The sequence below is a fragment of the Salvelinus fontinalis genome, chromosome 15, assembly GCF_029448725.1.
Source record: "Salvelinus fontinalis isolate EN_2023a chromosome 15, ASM2944872v1, whole genome shotgun sequence".
Classification (NCBI taxonomy): domain Eukaryota; kingdom Metazoa; phylum Chordata; class Actinopteri; order Salmoniformes; family Salmonidae; genus Salvelinus; species Salvelinus fontinalis.
In genome coordinates, this window is record NC_074679.1 from 42265444 (window position 1) to 42281231 (window position 15788).

General features: G+C 44.6%; 1 protein-coding gene across 3 annotated transcripts in view; it reads left to right on the plus strand.

Moving 5' to 3' along the window:
- samd4a (sterile alpha motif domain containing 4A) overlaps positions 1-15788 on the plus strand; it is a 103601-nt gene that overhangs the window by 40270 nt on the left and 47543 nt on the right. For all 3 annotated transcript variants that reach the window (XM_055863877.1, XM_055863876.1, XM_055863878.1), the window contains exon 3: positions 13091-13675. In XM_055863877.1, coding sequence (XP_055719852.1) covers positions 13091-13675 — 585 coding nt within the window. The remainder of the gene's footprint in view (positions 1-13090; positions 13676-15788) is intronic.

The following is a 15788-nucleotide window of genomic DNA, read 5'->3' on the forward strand; positions in this document are numbered from 1 at the left end:
TACTTAGCCACTGTTAAAACTGTAACTTAAAGCGGGTACAGCCTCAGTGTTCACAGTAAACATTTGCCAGAAGTTGCATCATATTTCCGCTCAGCAGACCTGAAATTTGCTCGGTGACCCAAAAAATGGAGGGAACATTGACCCTGAGGTGTTTTCATTCTCCCGATCTGTTACATTTTTTCTTAAACAAAAGCAAACGGAATAAAACAGGGAGGGACTTACCTGAATTTGTATGTCTAGAGTTTAACTGTTGGGACTGATGATTAGACCCCTAATTTGTACATTTTAAATGTATTTCTAGTTAGCTATTGAAGAGCAGCCAATTACCAAGTACCCACAACAATCTATAGCATGTGTGGCAAAACTCATTCCACGGAGGGCCAACTGTTTGGAGGTTTTTGCTTTTTCTTTCAAATTAAGACCTAGGTAACTAGGTGAGGGGTGTTCTATACTAATTAGTGACCTTAATTCATCAATGAAGTACAAGGGTGGAGCGACAAACCCGCAGACACTCGGCCCTCCGTGGAATGAGTTTGACACGTGATCTATAGTCTACCATTTCTACTGTCTACCATGTCTAGTCTACCATGTCTTCTGCCAACATCATTATTAGGTTAAAAAAGGTGCATTTGTCTATGATTTGAGCAATGGTGGTGTCGCACGCGTGTTGTCGTCGGTTCCGCGGGGCCGGGGGGGCTGCTGCCACGCTGAAGTCGTACTTATAAAAATTCGTACTTATAAAAAAACGTATAAAAGTTTGGCAGGTCTGGTTTTGTTTTCTTTATTGCTCTCCATGCTTTCTCTGTCAGCGTTTTGATAGCGACGTCGAACCACACTCATGCACTGATGTTAAGAGCAAGGTATGTATAATTAGTGGTGTGCTCAATTTTGACCTCTCCAATGTTGAAGTGGTATTTATTTCCTTGTGATCCGGCTTTCTTTTGGAAAAATCGTAATTTTTGTTTTGCTCATTTTCACTGTCAGTGGCCAGTTTTGGCAGTCAACAAAAACAGGTCATCTGTTGTTAAGGAGGAGCCCAGGAGATGTAGATTGTTTCGGAAGCTCATCGGTATAGATATTAAAAAGTGTTTGCTGCTCAGTGTGACATCTCGCCACTGTATGAAAAAAAAAAATCATAGCTTTTTTTTTTAACCAATTTTAACACATTCATTTTGATTGTACATTGATTTAATAACTTTGTAGGTTCTTCCTTTTGGATGAGTTTGAGGAAGATTCCTTTATGGAATTGAATTGAAGTCAATAAAGCAGGCAAACATTTTACTCTTGGTGGATTTGATAAACATGATTTTTGATAAGGGTGTAGATGTGATCAGATGTTCTTTGTTTTGGTAGGAAGCCAATTTGACATGGACTTAATACACTGTTTTTGTTAAGGAAGGTCTGTATCCTCGTATTAATTATGCTTCAAAAAACCTTCCCTCGTTTACTAGTCATGCAGATACCAAAATAATTATTAGGGTTGAATTTGTCTCCAGTATCCTACATTCAGCACTAGGTTGAAAAGCTTGAGTATGGCTTCCTGCAGCGTAGGGCTGCTTTTCGTCACTATCTCAGTGCAGATACTGTCTGGCACACAGGCTTTACCACACTTTTTAGGGCTTTGATTTTCTCTTTCAGCTCTGTTATAGTGATGGTATACCCAATGGATGTTGTTGGTCTTTTTAATGGTTGTTTCTACCTTTTTTTTAAATGTATTAATCAACTAATTTGGTCTGTCTCTGTACATTTCTGACATTCTGGATTTTCATAAACATTTCAAATGTTTTTCCAGGTGTTGCCGGTTTTGTTTTTCTTATTATGTGAGGCATTATGTTTTCCCCATAGTTCCCAAAACAAATTTGAGTTCATTTCCTCTTCAATTTCCTCAAGCTGATTAGACAAGTAGATGGCTTAAACATTTTTTTTTTTATCTTGTTGCAACTTTTAATTTTAATAAAAAAAAAATTGGGGGCCAGGTGATATTTTACACGCCCATCCTGGTCTGTGGGTTTTTTGATTTGACAGTTGCCTCAGGTTTTTCTTGACAGTGTTACATTCACTGTCAAACCATTTTTGAAAATATATATATTTTTTTCCACCCACATTAGTATTTTTTTTAAATATAATTGTGTTGCCAGTTTGTGAAATGTTGTTTGAACTCATATGTTGCCAAATTAATATTTTCTTTGCTAAAGCTAAATTTGATGTGCTGAAAGAGGTTCAGCATGTTATACATCTCTTCGCTATTTAATCAAATCAAATGTATTTATATAGCCCTTCTTACATCAGCTGATGTCACAAAGTGCTGTACAGAAACCCAGCCTTAAACCCCAAACAGCAAGCAATGCAGGTGTAGAAGCACGGTGGCTTGGAAAAACTCCCTAGAAAGGCCAAAACCTAGGAAGAAACCTAGTGAGGAACCAGGCTATGTGCTGACACATGCACATTTGTGGCCTGCTGGAGGTCATTTTGCAGTGCACCTCCTTGCACAAAGGCGGAGGTAGCGGTCCTGCTGCTGGGTTGTTGCCCTCCTACGGCCTCCTCCACGTCTCCTGATGTACTGGCCTGTCTCCTGGTAGCGCCTCCATGCTCTGGACACTACGCTGACAGACACAGCAAACCTTCTTGCCACAGCTCGCATTGTTATGTTATTATTTGAATGTTTTAAGCACACAAAAAGTGCAAAGTGCTGCTAATTTTATTTGTTTGTTGGTTTTCAATAAATCTTGGTGAAATGATTTCAGTGTATCAGTACTTTTTGAACATTTCCAGCACATTTGAACAATAACTGGCCGCTATAATCGTTATATGACATTTTCATACCGTTTCATCTGTATATGCATACATGGGTAGTTTACGATGGATGTCACCTGTAGTTCATGAGTGTTTTTAGTCCAGTAGTTTAGAGAATATGATCTCAACGAGGAACTATGTGTCTAACCGGCGGTGGTTTGGGGATGCAGCAGTGGCTCGGTCCCGGCTCGGAAACTGCACATTCTTGAGCTAGGACCAGTGGTATGCTAGCGCATTCCTCTCTGCTGAGCTAGAGAGTCCACTCGGGAAGGAAGGGATATGGGTGTGGGGGCTTTTTTCTGTTTTTCTTTCCTTTTTATTTCTCCCCCATCACTTGTCGTTCTTTCTTCTTTTGGAGAAGGTTTTGACCCCCCCTTCTTCGCTTTCCTTACATTTGTTTCCAAATTGCCTTTTCCGAACTGGACGTTTTGGAGGTTTTTCCTCTCCTGGAAAATTGTGTGTGTTTGTGTGTAGGTGCGCGCACTGTGCATTGTTTCTCCCGCCATGGCCCATTTTAAAGTGTTTTTTTCCTTCTCTGTGGTTGATGGGGGGGGGGGGGGAGTACATGAAAAGTACAGACAAACCCCTTTCTCTTTGGGTCAATTTTCCCTCTAAATTGTGTGCATGCATGGGTGCACAGCTCCCTTCAGAATGCTGCACAGATGAAATATCAGCCCGCTTAGAGAAACATGAGATTGAACTTCACTCAACTTTCTAGAGTTTTCCCCTTTAGTTAAGACAATCAACGTTTCGCTCTACTGTGGGAATTATGCTCAAATCAATGTAATATTAGCCACTTTCAATGGAACATACCGAAACAAAACAAACTATGCAAGACTTAGTATGCAAAAGTAACTGACAGCGATTTTCTTGTAAGGCAAAGCACATGGGCTCCCGAGTGGCGCAGCAGTCTAAGGCACTGCATCTCAGTGCAAGAGGCATCACTACATTACCTGGTTCGAATCCAGGCTGTATCACATCCGGACGTGATTGGGAGTCCCACTCCCATAGTGATTGGGAGTCCCATAGTGTGGCCACAATTGGTCCAGCGTCGTCCGGGCCGTCATTGTAAATGGGAATTTGTTCTTAACTGACTTGCCTAGTTAAATAAAAAATGTAGGCCTACATTGAACACCACACGTGCTGCTACTGTAGACTGAATGACAGAACAGCTATTTCCATGTTGGGATGCATTTTCTCCATTGTTTTTTGGTAGGCAACTCTGGTAGGCCCACATTATGATCAAATAGCCACAGTAGCCTACTTGGCCACTGTTAAAACTTTAACTTAAAGCTGGTACTGTCTCACTGTTCACAGGAAACACACGCCGGAAGTTGCACAGAATTTTCAATGTTCAAGTTTGCTCTCAGCAGACCTGAAATTTGCTCAGTGTTGAATTTTTTTTGAGGGAACATTTGCTCTGGGCTACTTTTTATTGCCTTTCCCCCCTTCTCTCAGTCCATCGGCTGGATTTAAACTCCTCCTGTTGCTCTTTTGAGCGAGCTTTTCTGAGGGAGCTGGCGTTAGCCACCACTAACTCTTCCCGTGGCGCTTTTCTACAAGCTGGGCCGTCATCGTAACTGGTCACTGCCATTCATTCAGTAACATTAGCATAACCCTCCGGGGGGCTAACTGCACCTAACGGCTAACCCTCACTTTGAAGTCAAGAATTACAAAAACCCACTGTGTAGAACGGAACGAGTCGCCTGTTGACTCAACACACTATAAAAAAGGCCCCCGGTAGCGCCAGGGCCCTGTTTGTTTTGCTAACAGGATAAATACAGGACATTAGGCTTAGGCCCCATAAACCCGGCTCTTTGCTCTGTCATGAGGTAAACTTCAGACGAGAAACAGGCAGAGCTGAGTGGATGGGGCCGAGACGGGGGTGTCTGTCTCTCATCTCAGCCAGTTAGAGAAATCACTTTTTGTAATTCATTTCCCACAATGACTCAACATTATTCTGAGACTATTTTGGTTGGATGGACATGAAGAAGTGGTTGTCTGTCTTCGGTCTGTATAGAAGTCGTGCTTCCCAAGCTGCTGAATTGGCATCCAAGCCCATCTGTCATTTGGTGTCTCAAAGTTTGATTTAATTAAAAGGAGGCACTTGGCTAGTCCAGAACGGGCCTGGTGCGCACGCCCAGTGACCACCTCATCTCTCTCTCTCTCGCTCTCCTCCAACAAGTCAGTTGTCAAATTTCTGCCCTGCTAGAGCTGCCCCAGTCAACTGTGCTGTTATTGTTATTGTGAAGTGGAAATGTCTAGGAGCAACAACGGATCAGCCGCAAAGTGGTAGGCCACACAAGCTCACAGAACGGGCCGCCGAGTGATGAAGTGCGTAGCGCGTAAAAATCGTCTTTCCTCAGTTGCAACACTCACTACAGAGTTCCAAACGGCCTTTTGGAAGCAACGTCAGCACAACTGTTTGTCAGGAGCTTCATGAAATGGGAAATCTTAACGCTACAGCATACAATGAGATTCTGGACTATTCTGTGCTTCCAACTTTGTGGCAACAGTTTGGGGAAGGCCCTTTCCTGTTTCAGCATGACAATGTCCCCGTGCGCAAAGCGAGATCCATACAGAAATGGTTTGTCGATCGTCCCGATCATTGAATATTCCCTGTTTGTCTGTTGTATTTGGTTGTCACCCACTCTCATTTTGTCTGATATTGCACAGATTTGCAGCTGATCTCCTTGAAAATTGGTGTGGGAGTAACAATCCCTGTATGGCTGACCTGGGACGCAACCCCTGTCCACAACAGCACTTCATACCCAGAAAGCAGCGTCCATTATCCTACCAAAAACATGGCCTATTTTGGGCTCGGAAAACAGTACTGTACAGTACAGTACGGGTGACATCATCACAAGATGGCTACTAGAGCTTTGTCTCACTTATTCGTTCCTTGAATACTTGCATTCTATCTTCTCCTCCTCCTTTCTCCTGTATTGTATCACAACTGTATTGGAGAAGGCACAAGGGCCCTCCCCTCTGACCTTCTTCTCCAATGGGTTTTTAGGAGAGGAATTGAGGAAGGATGACTTAAAGAGCCTAGCACTCACCTGTCAACTAGTTCACATGTGCTACTATACTCATTGACTTCCTCTTTCTCCGCATCAACCTCGGCAGCCAGCAAAGCAGACTGTAAACTGAGTCAATCTAGCACCCACATAATTTATTTTGTGGGTATTTAATTCTGCTACATTGACTCAGATTATACAGTCGTTGGCCGAGTAAATAATGTGGGCGGCGTAGGAGGTGAAAGGGGTGTGACTGGGGCGGAGGTGAGCTGCAGGTGAGTACTAGTAGCCACTGTGATGATGTCATCAATACCGTAAGCGTCTCCGCTGCGGGAGGATCTTCTCCTACAATTGTGTGCTGATTTGCCTCATTCTGCTACACTCACTGGCCTCCTAATTAGTATGGCTCAGCTATTCCACATTGTGCCACTGAATTGAAGGTGAACATTGCCAAATGCGTCAGTTTAATTAGGCCAATATGTGCCTATAGCTTATTTAATTAAACCCTGTCTGTTGATACAGTAGTTTACCTAGGCAATAGATAGCAAAGCAGGGCATCCCCGATTCCCAATGGCAAGTTCACTTTCTCATCCATAAACGCATCTCAAGTGGAAATACTGTTCAGCAGCTCAAATCAGCAGGACGGGGGGCATTTTTATTAGGAGGGACGTCTACCATGGATCGCTAAGATAAGGATTATGATCCCACTTTCTCAATTTTAAATATTATGGTGACACCTATACATTTGTCAGCAAAGCACGCGTTATTTGTGTAGCCTATTATCGTTTTTAGACATGACGTTGAAATCAAAACCTCCACTCCAGGCTTCCGTCATTAGCCATGAGTAAAAAATTAAGTTTGGAAAAAACGAATCCCGTGTGAATTGTCCTCTGGAAAAACGCTGATGCTTGGATAATAATGACATAACCAACGTCTCTAGTATTACTAGTCCTGTCCGAATAGGGCTAGATAATACGGCAAAGAATAGGTTTATCAGAGTAGAGTGCGCCACATCATCTCATGGGATGCCAAGGCCGAGCACAGCAAAAATACACTGAAAAATTCTAGTTCCTACACATCACCTTCTATATTCAAACAAAATAAGCCTTTTGTAAATTGACAAGCAAATGGGCAGCATCATACTCATGCCAGTCCTCTCTAGAAAACACAATTAGTATTCCTAGTAGGACTCTGCAATACTGAGGTGGTGTGTATGTGAATGTGCAGCCATTTCAGCGTGTTTTGGGAGTCAGGGTCAAAAATCCTGGAGTCGATCACCCCTAGTATGAGGGCTTGGTATCATAGAAATATAATCTATAGAAAGGACTTGGTACCTTTTAACCCTGATTTTATTGTTATGGTTGGTATACTGTCTCTAGTCTCTGCTGTACTGTCCATGGGGGTTGTGGCACAAGACCCGCTGGGAGACAGTTGGGCTGAGCTCAGGGAGTGAGAGAACCAACCACGCATGCCTTCGAAAAGTGGCCCCCATGTGAAAAACACGTGTTTATTCTCAGAGCAAAGGAAACACCCTTTTTGATGAGCGACATAACTATGGTGGTTGATCAAGTCACACTAAGGCATTGAGTAAAAATTGTCATTTTGTCTGTCTGCTGCTCTGTGTCTTTCTGTCTGTCGCTCCCACTCTGTCCATCTGCCTGCCTGCTTGCCTGTGTCCTGACCCATACCTTTCTTCACTCTGTGCTCAATCATAATCAATTGTTGAGGGAAAAAAATGTATATTTTAGGCAAAAGGGAAGGCTGTAGGCAGGGGAGGGGTTGTTTGTGTGTGTGAAGAGAAATAAACCAAACTATGGCCCAATGCAGGACATTAGAAAGCTACACCCTTGGCAGTGGCAACAGTGTTTTTTTGCTGGGCAGGGGTGCCGTGCAAAGTTCACCAGACAGGCAGCACAACATTGTTTCACCTAGAACAGGCCAGAGGAGGAGAGAGACTGGGAGGACAGAGGAAGCTATTAGAGAGTGAGAAAGGCAGAGACTGACACCTTTCAGTGGGAGAGACAAAAATGAGGAGGAACAAGGGAGTTTGAGAGAGACTGATGGAGTGAGAGAGCATCAGAGAGAAGCAGTGGGAGTGGGTGGGTGGTAAAAGAAAGGGAGAGGGGGGATTACACTGGAAGGAGCAGCTACTCACTGTTTCCATACCTCTTTCACAGCCCCTCCACTGTGTCTGCTCTGCTTTTCTTATTATTTTTTCCCCCCTCTTATCTCTCCTTTTTCTGCTGGAGTTGGATGAGTTTAGCACTTCTACCCTGAAGGGTCAGCACGGGTCGGGATAGAAGGAGGGGGGAAGAGTGAGAGAGAGGGAGGGAAGAGGAAGAGACACAGACTTCAGAACTCTCCCAACTCCTCCTTCATTGCTGCATTCCTCTGGGTTCACTAGCGTCGTGTTTCCCAAGCCTAGCGGCCCCACTTTGACCTCTGAACTCTGAACGCTGTGAACTGACATCTTGACAGGCAAAGTCTGGGCATTTTGTTGTTCTTCCAAACCCCCAGGGTGTGTCTCAATAGTATTTTGTTGAGTCTCCTTGTCTTACAGTTGTACTCCAACTGTAATGATGTGTTAACAAATTCCCACAAGTGGGGCATATGCAGGAGTGGATACCGCTTTAGAGTGAAATGCCTTTCTTGCAAACTCAAACTCCAACAATGAAATAATCAATAACAATCTATTACTAGAAAAAACACTATGAAATACACAATAAAGTTAGCATACTATATACAGAAGAAAAAAAAGTAAGTTCCAATACCATATTTACAATGTGCAGGGGTACTGGAGTGATGGAGGTAGATATGTATATGGGTAAGGGGAATATGCTAAATGATAAACAGAGTAGCAGCAGCTTGCACAGTGGCTTGCGAAAGGATTCACCCCACTTGGCATTTTCCCTATTTTGTTGCCTTACAACCTGGAATTAAAATAGATTTTTGGGGGGTTTGTATCATTTGATTTACACAACATGCCTACCACTTTGAAGATGCAAACAAGAAATAAGACAAAAAAAACTACTTGAGCGTGCATAACTATTCACCCCCCCCCAAAATCAATATTTTGTAGAGCCACCTTTTGCAGCAATTACAGCTGCAAGTCTCTTGGAGTATGTCTCTATAAGCTTAGCACATCTAGCCACTGGAATTCTTGCCCATTCTTCAAAGGAAAACTGCTCCAGCTCCTTCAAGTTGGATGGGTTCCGCTGATGTACAGCAATCTTTAAGTCATACGACAGATTCTCAATTGGATTGAGGTCTGGGCTTTGACTAGGCCATTCCAAGACATTTAAATTAAACCACTCGAGTTTTGCTTTAGCAGTATGCTTAGTGTCATTGTCCTGCTGGAAGGTGAACCTTCGTCCCAGTCTCAAATCTCTGGAAGACTGAAACAGGTTTTCCTTAAGAATTTCCCTGTATTTAATGCCATCCATCATTCCTTCAATTCTAACCAGTTTCCCAGTCCCTGCCAATGGAAAAACATCCCCACAGTATGATGCTGCTGCCACCACCATGCTTCACTGTGGGGATGGTGTTCTCGGGGTGATGAGAGGTGTTGGGTTTGCGCCAGACATAGTGTTTTCCTTGATGGCCAAAAAGCTCAATTTTAGTCTCATCTGATCAGAGTATCTTCTTCCATATGTTTGGGGAGTCTCCCACATGCCTTTTGGCAAACACCAAACGTGTTTGCTTATTTTTCTTTTTTAAGCAATGGCTTTTTTTCTGGCCACTTTTCTGTAAAGCCCAGCTCTGTGGAGTGTATGGCTTAAAGTGGTCCTATGGACCTCTATGCTGTGGAGCTATGCAGCTCCTTCAGGGTTATCTTTGGTCTCTTTGTTGCCTCTGATGAATGCCCTCCTTGCCTGGTGGGCGGCCCTCTCTTGGCAGGTTTGTTGTGGTGCCATATTCTTTAACATATGTAATAACGGATTTAATGGTGCTCCGTGGGATGTTCAAAGTTTCTGATATTTTTTTATAACCCAACCCTGATCTGTACTTCTCCACAACTTTGTCCCTGACCTGTTTGGAGAGCTCCTTGGTCTTCATGGTGCCGCTTGCTTGGTGGTGCCCCTTGCTTAGTGGTGTTTCAGACTCTGGGGACTTTCAGAACAGGTGTACTGTGTATATATACTGAGATCATGTGACACTTAGATTGCACACAGGTGGACTTTATTTAACTAATTATGTGACTTCTGAAGGTAATTGGTTGCACCAGATCTTATTTAGGGGCTTCATAGCAAAGGGGGTGAATACATATGCACGCACCACTTTTCCATTTAGAATTTTTTTGAAGCAAGTTATTTTTTTCACTTCACCAATTTGGACTATTTTGTGTATGTCCATTACATGAAATCCAAATAAAAATCTATTTAAATTACAGGTTATAATGCAAAAAATAAGAAAAACGCCAAGGGGGATGAATAGTTTTGCAAGGCACTGTATGTGAGCGTGTGTGTGGAGTCAGTATAAATGTATGTGTATGTTATGTGTGAGTTAGCAAATGATGGAGGGACAGTGTGTGTATAGAGAGAGAGTGCAAACATTTATATAGAAGGTAAATCAAGATAGTCTGTGTAGCTACTGTATTTTGTTAGCTATTTATCAGTCATATTGGTTGGGGATAAAAGCTGTTCAAGAGCCTGTTGGTGTCAGACTTGATGCACCGGTATCTCTTGCCATGCGGCAGGGGAGAAAATAGTCAATTGCTTGGGTGGTTGGAGTCTTTAAGGATTTTCCGGGCCTTTTCACACCGCCTGATATAGAGGTCCTGGATGGCAGGGAGCTTGGCCCCAGTGATGAATTGGGCTGTCCGCACAACTCTCTGTAGCGCCATGCGATTGAGGGTGGTGCTATTGCCATACCAAGCAGTGATGTAGCCAGCCAATATGCTCTCAATGGTACAGCTGTAGAACTTTTTGAGGATTTTAAGGGCCCCAAAGATGACTAGGCTATTGTATAAGCTGCCAATTCAAAACTGAACCTTGATGGAGGGGTGAGAAGGAGGAGAGAGTGAAAAGCAGGCTAAAGGGAGTCAAGAGGGAAGAAAAGAGTGTGTGGAGCATTGTAGACAGTAGGACAGCCATAGGAGTTTGGGGGGAATAGTGAAAGCAAGAGCGAGGGAAAGAGAGCAGGCCTCGGTCCAAGTCAAATGGAGGGCTCTAAATTTAGGAGAAAGGTGTTACTGGAGGTCATGAGAATAAACTGGGCCTTTAGCCCAGAGCCATAGGAAGTAGGCACAGCTCTGAGGCGGGCACCACTATATTTGTATTTATTAAGGATCCCCATTAGCTGCTACACTACACATAAAACAAAAGATCAAACAATACATCATATAACATTGTTACACCACTACATCAAATCACATTTTATTAGTCACATACGCCGAATACAACAGGTGCAGACCTTACAGTGAAATGCTTACTTACAAGCCCCTAACCAAAAGTGCAGTTTAAAAAAAATAAAAAAAATATGGATAAAAGTAACAAGTAATTAAAGAGCAGCAGTAAAAAATAACAATATATACATGGGGGTGCCGGTACAGAGTCGATGTGCAGGGGCACCGGTTGTTCGAGGTAGTATGTACATGTATGTAGAGTTAATTGAAGTGACTATGCATAGATGACAACAGAGAGTGGCAGTGGTGTGGAGGGGGAAGGGGGGCAATGCAAATAGTCTGGGTAGCCATTTGACTAGATGTTCAGGAGTTTTATGGCTTGAGGGTAGAAGCTGTTTGGAAGCCTCTTGGACCTAGACTTGGCGCTACGGTACCGCTTGTCATGCGGTAGCATAGAGAACAGTCTATGACTAAGGTGGCTGGAGCCTTTGACAATTTTTAGGGCCTTCCTCTGACAACGCCTGGTATAGAGGTCCTGGATGGCAGGAAGCTTGGCCCCAGTGATGTGTACTGGGCCGTTCGCACTACCCTCTGTAGTGCCTTGCGGTCGGAGGCCGAGCAGTTGCCATATCAGGCAGTGATGCAACCAGTCAGGATGCTCTCGATGGTGCAGCTGTAGAACCTTTTGAGGATCTGAGGACATACATACAGTACCAGTCAAAGTTTATTATTATTCGGGGCATTGTACAAGGTGTCAAACGCGATGGCATCACACAGTTGCTACAGATTGGACGGTGGTACATTCATGATGCGAACATTCAACGTTCCATCTCATCCCAAAGATGCTCTATTGGATTGAGGTCTGGGACAGCGTAGGCCACTCAAGTAAACTGAGCTCATGTTCCAGGTGATATTTTTCCACTCCTCAATTGTCCAGTGTTGCTGATCGTGTGCCCACCGGAGCCGCTTCTTTCTTGTTTTTGGCTGATAGTAGTGGAACCTCCAATGTGGTCATCTGCTGCAACAGCCCATCCGTGACAAGGTTCAACGAGATGTGCATTTCGTGTTGCCATTCTGCACACCGCTGTTGTACTGCACCTTTATTTGTCTGTTTGTGGCCAGCCTATTAGCTTGCATGATTCTTCCTGATAAACTCAGTCACTCAGTGTAATCGTTGACATTATTCTCGAAAGCTACCCGTAACATATCCCAGTCCTCCTGATCAAGATCTTGAAGCGCGGATTCTGATTGATCTCTGATCAGACCACCGTTGAATAGTCCTTAGCACGGGTGCTTCCTGTTTTGAGTTTCTGCCTGTAGGCAGGGAGGAGCAAAATGGAGTCGTGATCAGATTTGCGGAAAGGAGGGCGGGGGAGGGCCCTGTAGGCATCCTGGAAGTTGAGTAGCAGTGGTCGAGTGCTTTTAGCAACGCGAGTACTACAGTCGATGTGTTGATAAAACTTCAGCAGATTTTGTTCTCAAATTTGCTTTGTTAAAATCCCCAGTTACAATAAATGCGTCCTCAGGATATGTGGTTTTTGCATAAAGTCCAGTGAAGTTCTTTGAGGGCCGTGGTGGTATCGGCTTGAGGGGGGGATATACATGGCTGTGACTAGACTGAAGATAATTCTCTTAGGAGATAATACGGTCGGCATTTTAGGTATTCTAGGTCGAGTGAACATACAGGAACTCATGTCCTTTTGTTATCACGATCATATCGTTCATTCCAGCAGGAGATGGCTCGGCAGACTTTTTTTCTGGCTGAAAATGAGTGTGTAACCGGCTGTATAGACGACAGCCAGCACTAATGGAAAACACTGCACATTTGCTATCTGTAAATTCAAAAAGTCACACCACTCTGAATAAGCCATTGTTATGTGTTACTGTATTAACCGTTCCTCTCTTTTTCTCTTCCTTCTCTCTCTTCCTCCCCCAGTGGTGATCAGCCAGTGGCAGGGTGAGCCCAAGGAGCGCGTCATCTCCCTCGTCCTCACCCACCTGCCCCTGCTCAAGCCGGGCAACGTCGAAGCCAAGGGCGAGTACATGCGCCTCCTCCCCCGCATCCTGGCGCACACCATCGAGCACGGCCGCCATCTGGAAGAGTCGCGCCAGCTCCTCTCCTACGCCCTCATCCACCCGGCCACCTCACTGGACGACCGAGCCGCCCTCGCCCTCTGGCTCAATCACCTGGAGGAACGTGCTGCTGCCCGGGCCGACTCGTTGGAACGGCTGCCCCCCTCCCCAGCCTCGCACCATCAGACGCCCCCCTCAACGCTCTCAACGTCGGGTTCCAGTTTGGGTTCCTCTGTGGGCCACCTGGGTCACCTGTATCACCACCAGCGCTACGGCTCAGACGATCGGCTCAACGGCTGGCAGGGATCGAGGGACTCGGGGTTGGGCAGCGGATGGCAGCAGCAGGGGCAGGGAGGGTGTGAGAATGGTGGGCACCTGGCTCTCTACCCGTCCTCATCGGTACCTGGGAGTATCAACACGGTGGGCACGGGCGGCAGCAGCAACACCAGTGAGTGGCTCTTCTTTTTCGACTTCCTGCTTTTTATAGCGAAGTCCCAATTGTCTGATATGGCTTCCTTTCTTCCTTTCCTCTCCTGGTTTACTTTCTATCTGGAGCAGCACTGATCTGAATGGAGTCCAATCAATCAATCAAATGTATTAATTAAGCTCTGTTTACATCAACAGTTGTCCCAATGTTGTCATAGTAGTAACTAACATAAAATGGGCATAACATAAACACCTGAGCGGAGTCCCCACATCCGGTTTTCAGGGAAAAAGGAAGCTAGGTTGAAGGTAATGTATCCCTGAAAACAAAATACATCTGGTTGTCGGGGACCCCGCTGAGGCTGTCACAGTATTAACCTGGCCTAGACCAAGTAAAGAGTTAGGTTAGGTTTGAAGACCTACCCAGGCTTTTCACCGTCAGTTGTGGTGAATTAAAGGGGACAAGGAAAGGCAAATGAAGCAGTGTTATGTGGCCACCTCCACTTCATGTTGTTGTTTTGGATTGGAAGACTCACTCTTACCAGCTCACTCAGCAGTTTGCATGTGCTTAATCAGGGTTCCTTGATGCTGATGAGAGTGCGGTCTTTATTAAACGGACTTGTCAGGGGACACTCTGAAATTATAGTTTACAATGTCACTTTCACACCTCCTTTAGTTGTGTTAGTAACCTTTTCAAATAAAGTGGCGTCAAAGTCTCAAGAGTCTAGATGACCCCCCCCCCACACACACACACAGTTTTCCTGTTGTCATTGCAGACCTTGGAGAGCTATTTATAACTTTTAAGGAATGTCCAGATCAACTAGCCCATGTCAGCTAATGTTTTTTAGCTAGGTTTTTTAGCCCATAGGTTTTGTTGTAATGTTTGAGTCACTCAAATATCACATAAAAGATATGGCAAAATCGAAGCTTGTAGGAAATTAGCTTTAAAATGAGGGGTGTGAACAGTTTGTGTCATGAACAGTTTGTGCTTATACCCGTAGAAATAGACACGAGGGGGGGGGGGGGTGTTCTCCAGTGCTGGAAGGGGGGGCTGAGTGAAAATGTTTTGGGACCCCTGTTCTAGAGCACCCTCAGCCGGAACCAATGCTATAAGGCCCGCCACACAGGTAAACTCCAAAGAAACCCAAGTCAGCCAGCCACTAGCCACCTCTGACAAATGGGCGGAAAATGTCTACCCGCTGCGTTGAAGTCTAAAGTGGGAGGTGGGTGTGTGTAGGGCCTATGGCCCAGCACTCCAAAGCTATTCAGATTGAACATATCTGTGGTTAGAGCAGGATATTTCCAGTTGAAGAATGCAAGGGTCTTTTTTCTCAGATGAAGGAGACAGCTGGAGATATAAATAAGGACACATTTAAAGCTCTGGGCCCTGTGCAAGATCCTCTTATTTCTTTTTTCACTGTGCTTGGGAGTTTCAGAAGTCCATTAGTCCATAGCACAAATGAGCGATTTTACAAATCTACAGTTGCCCTCCTTTAGCCAATGGTCAGTCACCACAGGATTAAAGACACTTAATGGTCATTGCAACGTCTGCATTGGCCGTGCAGCATTTACGGTGATACGGAAGTCGGGGATTTCCTACTTCTTACGCTTTGCGGACAGCGCAGAGCTGTCGTGAAGGAAGTTGTCAAGGGAGAGAGTTTGTGTTTATACAGGACCTCCCGCCCCCATCTACCATCAACCAATCATGTCAAGGCGGAGCTATACAGAGCCCTCCATTGTTGCAAAATTTCAGGGGCACAGCGATGTGGTACTGAGCTCAATCTGGCCTCTGCGTGACTCTGGAGGCTCCGAATTGCGTCACACCCTCCAAACGGAGCCTCCGACCACATTTTCAGAATCAAGCATAAATTGTCTCAATGTGTTTGAATTGGGGTTGCATTCAGCAGTGCACAACTTTCTGGAATGTTCAGATAGAGATATGTTATGTAGAACAAACATGCCTCTCTGATATGTAGAATAAGGAATCATGTCAGCTCTATTCACGACATTTCTATCTGCAACCTCCCTCAATGTTTGCTTACTGAGTGTGGCCCTAGTAATCTTCAAATGAATTGACTGTCAGCCAGGGCAGTTTATTATGGTGGTTAGGTTAGAAGAGATTTAGTGGCTAAATGAGC